Source organism: Abramis brama (genome assembly GCF_963993115.1).
Source record: "Abramis brama genome assembly, chromosome: 18".
Classification (NCBI taxonomy): domain Eukaryota; kingdom Metazoa; phylum Chordata; class Actinopteri; order Cypriniformes; family Leuciscidae; genus Abramis; species Abramis brama.
Genome location: NC_139980.1, coordinates 24,574,165 through 24,584,222, shown reverse-complemented (window position 1 = coordinate 24,584,222; position 10,058 = coordinate 24,574,165). Strand labels below are relative to the sequence as shown.

The following is a 10,058-nucleotide window of genomic DNA, read 5'->3' as shown; positions in this document are numbered from 1 at the left end:
GGGACTTCTTTTTTAATTTGATAAATACAACATTTTCGGCAGCATTCAGCACAAAATAAATATATAATACATGGCACATTAAAAAACTGCAACAGCAAGTGCTGAGCTCCCATTTTAAGCCAGTTGTGACAAGGATAGTGTGTAATAATAATCATTTATTATGGTAATTTGCAGGCACTACAAAAAGATTAGTTGATTTGCAAGTCTTTGGCAAGAACCAGCATACAATGAGATAATAATGGATTACACCACACAATGCCTGTCATGTTCTTCTTAAGTAAAAAATAAGATGTTCTAAAGAAATTTTTAAATATCTTTTATCTTAAGAAATTTCTTGCCTTCTTCCTCAAGAAGATTGTCATGAGTCCAGCCCCTGGTCTCTAGAAGGGACAGGGATTATCTACAATAACATTTATATACGATTAGTTATTTTGTCCATTTTATTGTCTGCCAGGTAGAAATTGTTTGTCTGCTCTGCTCACTTAAAATCAAAAGGACATGCCAAAGATTATTATCCCTTCTGTTCTATGGGGTCTGTGTAAATTTGCCTTGGCAAGCAATGATATTTGTGCATCAGTGCTGTTTTGATCCAAGACATGTTTTCACCTTTCAGTCGGTAAGTTCAAACTCATTGAACTTCTTCTGAATGTTTTTATTGAATGGCATCTTGAAGTCATCAAAGTCCACCTCAAAACTGAAACGCTGCCTCCTCCTTGCCTTCTTCTCCATCAGCTCGCTTGTGGTCAGCTGATTTTTCCACGTCTACAACAAATAGCAGGAAAAAACAAATATCATAATCCACTGAAACTAAATGTGCTTATCTTTTGGCCACATGACATCTCATCCTTTCTTAAACTAGAAGTTTGTATGCACATATTTATGTGTGAAACATTATATTTTTTCATATATTATATTCTAAATTTAAGATAACATAAGAAAAACACTTTCTTTTTTTTCACAATCTTGGTGCTCTTATAAACAGCATATGTTTTGAGTCATTTAAATAATAATAATTAATTAACAAATTCTTGTATTTCAGAGCAACAAAAATAAATAGGTTCTGCTGCATACAATGCATCTGAAAATGTGTAGTTTTGGCCAATATAAAATGTGTATATTTCAAATGTTTTTGAGAATGGCATGCTTAGCATGGCTTTACTTAAAGTCCCCCTGTGGTGAAAACCAAGCTTTTAATGTTGTTTATATGTCTATGTGGTAGTGTTGTCAAATGTACCGACTTACCGATCCCTAATATATCCGCTGATAGACGCCTGCTTTTAAACACTCCTGTGTGTCTCTGTGTAAATGCATGTGAAGACAACATGTTTTTGAAGCGTTGATCATTGTAGCCAATCACAGACATATATGTTGAGCACGCGTGAACACAATGGCCGATCAGAGGTGTTTAAGAATCCGTCCAACAGCGCTCAAAATGCTAGAGGGAAATGCTGGTATCGTCACATTTTAAAAATTTCAAGTCGGTACTTTTGTTTTGCAACGCTACTATGTGGTGATTTTAATATGCTTTAAGACAAACCATGTGTAAATTCATAAATTCACCATTGCTGAGTATTTTGACAAAGACAGTCTCAAAAATGCGGTTTTAAATCGCTGGTGTTTCTGACGTCACAAACTACCTTGTAACCAATCACGTCAAGGTGTGATCATCAACGAGTGGATCTCTGAGCTGGTGTGAGTTGAGGCAGGGCTAATTTGCATATTAATAGAACCGCGTATACTAAATGAGGCAAAGGGTGTAGAGTTACATTCAAACTATTTTAAGGCATGAAGAATTTTCTTCAAGGAATTTTTTTTTAATTTTGATGATCGAAGATGAGTTTTAAGGGATACAATTGACTACAGGGGGACTTTAAAGATCTTGCTGCATGTGCTTTCATGCAAAATGTGAGCGTGAGGAAACATTTGCAAAGAAGAATGTATCCTTACTGTGAGTACAGCCCTTATATGGAGACATATCTATGTAGAATAATCCAGATTAATGAACGTAGAATGTGAAGTAGAATGAGAGTAAGAGCAAATGTATGTGCGCACAAACCTGTTTTTGCATGAAAACACTTGTTATTAGTACATGAGGCCCACTGTGCTGCTCACACAGGCCTAGCTCACATTTCTCTCTGTGCATACCTTTGTGTGGTGTCCAGCTTACCGTTCTTGGCACAAAACTGATGTCCAATTTGTTGAGCTTGCCGCTGGTGATCTGAGTGCTGTGCACGATAACACTGTCTTTCTTCATTGCTTTCTTGACTGCTGAGTTTGAGGAGGCTGTGGGAGTGGGAACGGTGCCCTGCTGAGAAGATAAAGCGCTAACACCGTAATCAAGACACAGTGGACGTGATGACACATTGACAATGGTGTGACTTTCAACAAAGGTTCAGCGGGGTTTCCCTGAGCACACTAACAGAGTCACAAAGCCGCCAGTGCCTTGTTGGGGGGTAATATGACACGTCTGGACTCATTTACTTACTCTTTGCTTGGGTTTTCATTTTCATGTTTATGGCCAGATGGTTTTTATCACAGCTTAGATTTGAAATGACACAGCAATTTTAAAATGAATAGTAATTCTGACAAATATGTAGTGATTTGTTATTTTATTTCTACATGAGGATAAATACTGATATTGCAGTATAATGGTATTGCAGTCTATAACCCCTATTAGGGGACACTTTTGGTTGCAGAATAAATTAGTCATGAATTGCACATCTGAAAGCGTTTGCTATTGTGTGATGCTGCATCTGCGCCATTGGTCAAGTCAAGTCAAGTCAAGTCAAGTCAAGTCACAATTATTTATATAGCACTTTATACAATACAGATTGTTTTAAAGCAGCTTCACATTGATTCAATGCAAACAGGAAACAGTTGTTATTATCTTTAAAGTATATTAAAAAGGAAAAAATATTAATCCCTAGTCTCATAGTATATGTTTGAATAATGTAAGAATTGTCTATTTTGATTTCATGGTGACTTTAAATGAAGGTAGGCGTGTACAGTAGATATGCTGAATCACATACAGTACGCTTGCTCTACCTTTTCTTTTGTAGAGCTAGGGGTTGAGGCCGGCGTTGGTTTGCGGTGGACTTTGACTGGCTGTGGCTTCTTGTTGTCCTTAGGTCTGGGTAGCGTATTAATCTTAGCCTGGATCAAATCCACCACTCTGAAGTCTGCATAAGCGTGGGCAACGTCCAAGCAATTTTGCTCTGCAATTAAAAGATTGAAAGTTCCTGACTCAAATGACAGCAGTTGATAAATCTCAGAGATTTAATGCACTGTAAATCTGGGTGTTCATAAGAGCGCTCCAGAAAAGATGAGGTGGCATTGTGGGAATGACGTAGAAACAGTCTGCACTGGTTGCAAATGGTTATGAATTTGTTTCAATAGATTTATCTTCCATCAGATGTAGTTGTAAAATAACTGTCCTTCTTAGAAAGTGGACAGTACCGGTCTTATTTATTGCATTGATCTTTGCCCCAGCTTTGATGAGGTACTCCACACAGGACGGCCTACAGCTCTCGATGGCTCTCATTAGGGGAGTGGCTCCATTGAGAGTGGGCGGGTCCACAGAAGCTCCCGCCTCCAGCAGCAACTGTATAATGTCCAGCTGTCCTGCATGACAGGCATGGTGCAGAGGAGTCCAGTTGAACTGATCGCATGCATTCATGTCAGCCCTGTAATGAGATTATCATTTGGGTATAATTTTTCTAATATATATAATATACATATGCCAATGTAAATATACTTTCATTTATTCCTTAAAGGGATAGTCCACCCCAAAAAATCTGTCATTTACTCACCCTCATTTATTCCAAACCTGTATGACTTTCTTTCTTCTGCTGAACATGAAAGAAGATATTTTGAAGAATGTTGGTAACCAACAGTTTCTGTTCCCATTGACTTCCATTGTATTTTTTGTCCATACAATGGAAAACGAATGGGAAACAAAACTGTTTACCAACATGCTCCAAAGTATCTTTTTTATGTTCTGCAGAAAAAGAAATGCAAACAGGTTTGGAATGACATGAGGGTGAATTATGACAGAATTTAAATTTTTGGGTGGACTACTGTATCCTTTTAAGTCAACACTTAGAAGTTCGTAAGTCTTACCCATTATCAAGAAGGAACTTTGCCACTTCAAAGTTCCCACTTGAACATGCAGCCATGAGTGGTGTCTTGTAGAACCGATCTTTCACATCTACTGGAACCTTTTGGATGAGTGCTAACCTAAGAGACTCAATATCTCCTGTTTTAGCACAGTAGTTCATGTTTATGTATATCTTTTCGGGCTCATCGATGTACCACGTTGTATCATCTTCGATAGGATGTGTTGGTCGATGGTCCCGGTCATATCTGTGGGTATCTGTAAAATGCTGGTAGCTTTCAATCATAAAATGCGGTGGCCCACCATCATCACGGCGATGCAAGAGATCAGGTGGGACAGTGCAGATGGGCATGGGTAGATTGAACTTATTCTTTTTGGTCTTTCCTGACTTGGTTGCTTTCTTCTTCTTAGGCCCATAAGATGCCATAACATATATCTTTGGAAGATATTTGAGACCTCTTAGAAAGTCATTTATATTTATGAAGCCCTCTCTTCTCTTATCGAGAGCAAGCAGAAGAGTATGAATTTGGTTCTCATCTAGAGGAGCGTGAAGTTCCTGAAGAACAGACACAAACGTCACCCTGGACACCACCTCTATTCCCATGATGCCGTCTGATGCAGACTCGAAAGCACTTCTTAGCGCATTCTCGTTTTCATGAGACCAGTCATGAAGTGTCAGAGCCCATGGTTCATTTGTGCCGCCCATCCCTTTTGAGAACTTTCCATGTAGTCGTTCAGCCTTCTTAAGCTCTTTTACAGTGGCTTTGTGGCCACAGTCCTTAGCAATCTGACGAGGAAGCAGACCTTCTTGGTTCTTCAATTTAGGATTGCATCCTGAAGTAAGAATAAATCATATTATAAAGTTCAGCATGTTCCACATCAAGAAGCATGATTGCTTTTATAGTAGGGCTGCATGATTTTGTGAAAAGATTTGTGGTTGCAATTTTAAATGCTTTTTTTTTTAGGGCTGCACAATTTATTATAATTATTACTAAATGAAAATATGAAACTATACAAAATATTGCTATTGTAATACTATTTTAATATTTAACTGTAAAATAAAACAATCAAGTATTTAGAAAAAATAATATATAATAATAATAATAATAACAAATATATTTTATAGTACAACTGTAGAATTACAGAACTAATATTTATGGCTGAAAATCTCTTCATTTTCAAACATTAAACCACCAAGCTTTTAATTAGGAAGAAAACAGCAGGGGGACCTTAAAGTTACGGATAAACATTTAACACAAAACGAGCCAGTCTGAGACACTAAAAAATACTGGATCATGAGCTGCTCATACACAAAACCACACAGTGCCTCGCTTCACTCAGAAACATGATCTGCATATTTATTACTTTAAATCATAGCCTTTGTGCCTGTTAATATGGCTAAGCCATATCACGATTGTATGGCTGTATGCTTTTTTTTTTTTTCTATCCAGTCTTTATCTCAGGAAAACAGAGCAAAAAATACTGATTACTCATCCTGCACTGCACATCCTATTCTATCCAATCAAGTTGAATGAAAGGAAAATAAATGTTCCTTATGAATTAAAAGGAATCAATAAAGAAAATATGGGAAATAATCACAAAATGCAATGAATTATAAGCAGCCTTCTCCCCTGGTTTAATGATTTTGTCTTATAGTTTTGACTTAGAATGAATTGATTTACCTCTTTGAGCTAGAAACCTGCAACAATCTGTGTAGCCACCAGAGGCAGCGAAGTGTAGCGGTGTATCCCCCTCTGTTGTTGCCACTCCAAAATCTGCTGCATATGCTGACAGCACCTTAATGATCTGGAAATAGCAAAACTAGAATTAAAAGCAGTGATCATAATCACTGGGAGAAATGCATAGGCTTATATCCGTTTTATCACTTTTTATATAATAGAAGAATACAACAATTGAAACTCACTTCAAAGAAGCCTTTTTCCGCCGCAAAGTGAGCTGAGTGGAATCGCTTTTTATCCAGAGCGTTGACGTTTCCTCCTTTCTTGAGGATGGCTCTCACTAGATCTATTGCTCCCGCTCTGGTGGCCTCCATCAGAGCTGTCAAACCGGTTTTCTGGGATATCATACACACAAAATCGATCTACCAACACCAGTCAACAGAGCTAGGAGGCCTACATGTTATTCTGTGTAGTCAATGTAATACCTTTGTGTATGAACAAATGGTTTGGTTTTTAAATTACATGCCTGCGATATCAGAAGGTTGGTTTGTTTGAATCCAGCTCAGGGAAAGAGGATTCGGTTACACTATATTTTGAGGTGTCATTGTTACAGTGTAATTATATATTTAAGTACTGAGTAATATTAAGCAACTACATGTACTTACTATAGGGTTAGGGTAGAATTAGGATTTGGTTGAGGGTTAGTTGCATGTAATTATGCATAAATTATTGTTATTACTATGGTAAGTACATGTGACATATGTAACAAGGACACAGTAAAATAAAGTGTTACCGAGGATTCAAATATCATTATCAATTACACAACATTTGCATACTTGATTTGTGGCATTGGGGTCTGCTCCTCTCTCTAGGATACTGAGACACATTCCCTCACAGTCCTGAGCTTGCTCGCAGGCCAGCAGGAACACTGGCATCCCAGTTTCTGAAACATTGTTGACATCTGCATTGCCTTTTAGGGCCACCTGGAGGCAGCGCATGTGCCTTTTGGTGGGGTGGATGCAGTAGAAGAGCAAGCCTGGGAGAGAAGCCAGAGTAAGGATTACTCAGATCGGTTTACACACTAACTGGTCGTGCCCTGATCTGTAATTAGATAGACTGCATACAGTAAATCTCCATAACTGGCATGATGATGTCAGCCATTGATGATCTCTGTCGACTATGTGGCTGCTGTAAAATTGTCTTATTAAGAATTATTTCTTGTGGGGTAAGTGTCATTAATATCTAACCCTTGAGAGAAAGTGAGCTTTTGTATATTGATAAATAAAATGATTTTGTATTCACCGATAAAGTTTATACAGTTCATTGATGTTCACTAATTATATACCCTGCCACTGACCAAAGCTTTTAAAAGTTGCGTGCATATTTTTTGTAATGGATAAAAAGTAGCAGTTAAACTATATTATAAAATAAAATAATAAAAAGTTACCTTTCCCATCTTTGTCGACAAGTTTCATGTCTGCATTCTTCTTGGCCAGTAGAGACACAATACCATCATATCCGAGCTCTGCGGCCAGCATCAGTGGTGTCCGCCCCCTCCTGTCCTGCACATCTGGACGGGCACCCTGAGCTACGAGGAACTCCAGCATGTCGGGATTGTTGGCCACTGATACCAGGTGCAGGACGCCGTACCCCTCGTGTGGCTCGGTGAGATTGATGAGGTCATTGACACCCATGCTGATTAATTTCTCTATGTACGGCTTTTCTCCATCCTGGACGCACTGAAGCAGCCGGTAGATCTGCAAAACTTCAAGCCTTCCCTTGGCCGGGTTGCATGACATTTTGAACCTGAAAATATTATATGTATGGTATGGTAGCATTTGCATATTTTCTTTTATTTTCTTTTGATCTATTTGAATGTATAACTTAAATGAATGCATACATTTTTATCAAAGTGCAATAAAACATGTAAGAATTTGATCGAGTAGTCTATTACATACTTTTTCATATTTACTTTTTATTTTACATAAACTTACATGTTTTGGCATCCAATACAATAGATTTGTTTGAAAATATTGATTTATAAAGAAAACAGATGTGTTTCTAATTCTGAGTATGTGAATTGTTGTGTAGTTTAGTAGTTTTATACTGCATGTATACTTGTAAGTTATCTTTAAGTGAACTTATTATTCTTATAGTTTACTATTTACATATAATTTGTTGCACTTTATACTACCATGTTCCTATTTAGGTAATTTTTTACCTTTAACTGTACTTTAAATAGATTATAAGTAAATTCCTATGTACACTACCAGTGGGCTAGTTTACTGAGAGTTTACTTCAAAGTGTACTTTCATAAACTAAAAAGTGTTAGACTAGTAAACTATCACTATACCTATAAGTTCACTTGTAGTATAGTTGCAGTACAAACGAAAAAACTTAATTGTTAAACTAGTTGTGTACTTAGTTTAATAGTGTCACACTTAAAGTATACAAAAAATATACTTTAATACACTTAAAAAGTGGGCCAATTTAGTGCCAACCAAGTAACTTAGTTTTGAAATAGTACACTTACAAGTATAATTCTAGTACATTGATAATAGTATACTTAAAATATACTTGAACTTTACTTAATAAAATTAACTTGAAGTATGTTTGGGTATACACAGTCAAGGCGTTATGATGAAATGCCAAAAGTGATGACAAAAACTCAAATTTTCATATGATATGATAACTTGCCATATCACAGACCAAAATTTCCAATTTTACATCTTATATTTTGGGACCAAATTATATTTTCCCCTAAGTTACTTTGCACCTTAGTTTTAATAATTTTTTTTTTTTTTTAGGCTAGCAACCATATAGCCTGTGTATATCGGATCCACACGTTTTACAAGACTATATTCAACGTCAAACAACAGCTAGATTCCCTTACCTGTAGTCGATGTTTAAAATCAACAGTATAATGTTAAAGTTATAATAAATGTTACATTGTTTCCAGGCGCGTCGATCTGCGCTCGCTGTGTGTCTCTATGGCAACAGCACGCCGTGGCTCGTGAACTCTCGAAAAGCTTCTTCAAGAAGTAGCCTAAATTCCGCCTCATTGTCCCCGCCTCTTTTTTATGTAGAAGCGGCCTCAGCAGGTAGAATTACCGCACTTTTACCGGTACGTGATCACCTGACCGGGGTTGAGTAGCCTGACGAGGAACGATCAGATTTCATGGCAATTTGTTCAAGCGTGTGAGTAACTTTTTGAATGAGTGACAGTAAGTGACATCTATCACAAAGAGAGGCTTCCTCGCGCCATGCTCATATGGGATATGATTCTCTCACCATGAAGTCAAAGTCATGCATAATTTAAAATGTTATCACTTCAACCAGCACTCAATTCTTCTCAGGAAGATGGTAGGGTTCAAGAGGAAAACTTGGGGAAGATTTAAGATTGTCCACTAGAGGGCGCTAACTTTATATAAATAAGTGGAGTGGCCCGCGCTTTTTTTTAGCCAATGAGACTTTGGAGGGCGGGGCTTTGGAGGCCGAGCGAGCGTGTGATTGGTTGAAGGGAATCAGAACACTTTCCTAGTAAAATTAAAAAATCTAAATCTAGGCTTTTTGAAAAAATAACATCTTTACACAAAAAGAAAATTGTTAAAAAATATATTTTATTTTATTAGAAACCAGCATTGCAAATATAGTGATGTATATCCAATACTCAACATTCAGTTTGGAAGAAGAAAATAATCCGAGGACTATTTGGATTGTACAACAGTCAGACACATTGTTGATTTATAATACTGCTATGAAATACCTGTAAGTGAGAAGCAAGGTGAAACTGTCAGATATGAACATATGGTTCAGGCTATGCCTAGACAGCTGATATAACATGGTCCCAATTGCAAATTAAGCAAATCAGCTCTTACTGCAAAATGAATCATTTTGAAGTAATATTTATAAAAGCCTTTTAAGTAATTCCTCTCTCCTGAAGGTTTAAATGGACTGAATGGTCAAGGTTTGATCTCAGTCCTAGACTCTAGTGCAAAGTCCTTTAAATCCCTTTGTATTAAAGAAAACATTAGTCATAGACCACCAAGACAGCTAAGGTCACACAAATACATGTCTGGCAAAAATGCAGATTCTGAGCTGTTAGATTCGGTCTATTTAGAGAACATCTGGAGTCCAGAGAGACAAAATAAAAATCCATTGACAAAAAGATAGCCAAGAAGAAATCTTTTCTGCATCTAGCATAAACAACTTTGATAGTTTTCTTTGGAAGAGTTACCAGAGGATGGGTTAGAAGTTTCTTGATC

At 37.1% G+C, this 10,058-nt stretch overlaps 1 protein-coding gene across 1 annotated transcript; it reads right to left on the bottom strand.

Moving 5' to 3' along the window:
* On the bottom strand, window positions 1-7,592 carry ankef1a (ankyrin repeat and EF-hand domain containing 1a; the record flags this gene model as incomplete). Its single annotated transcript, XM_084091288.1, has 9 exons — window positions 1-762; window positions 2,168-2,308; window positions 3,046-3,215; window positions 3,457-3,683; window positions 4,120-4,948; window positions 5,797-5,920; window positions 6,039-6,188; window positions 6,630-6,829; window positions 7,241-7,592. The coding sequence occupies 9 exons, from the start codon at window positions 7,590-7,592 to the stop codon at window positions 610-612; spliced, it is 2,346 nt and encodes a 781-aa protein (XP_083947414.1). The 3' UTR covers window positions 1-609.
* Window positions 7,593-10,058: the final 2,466 nt, after the last annotated feature.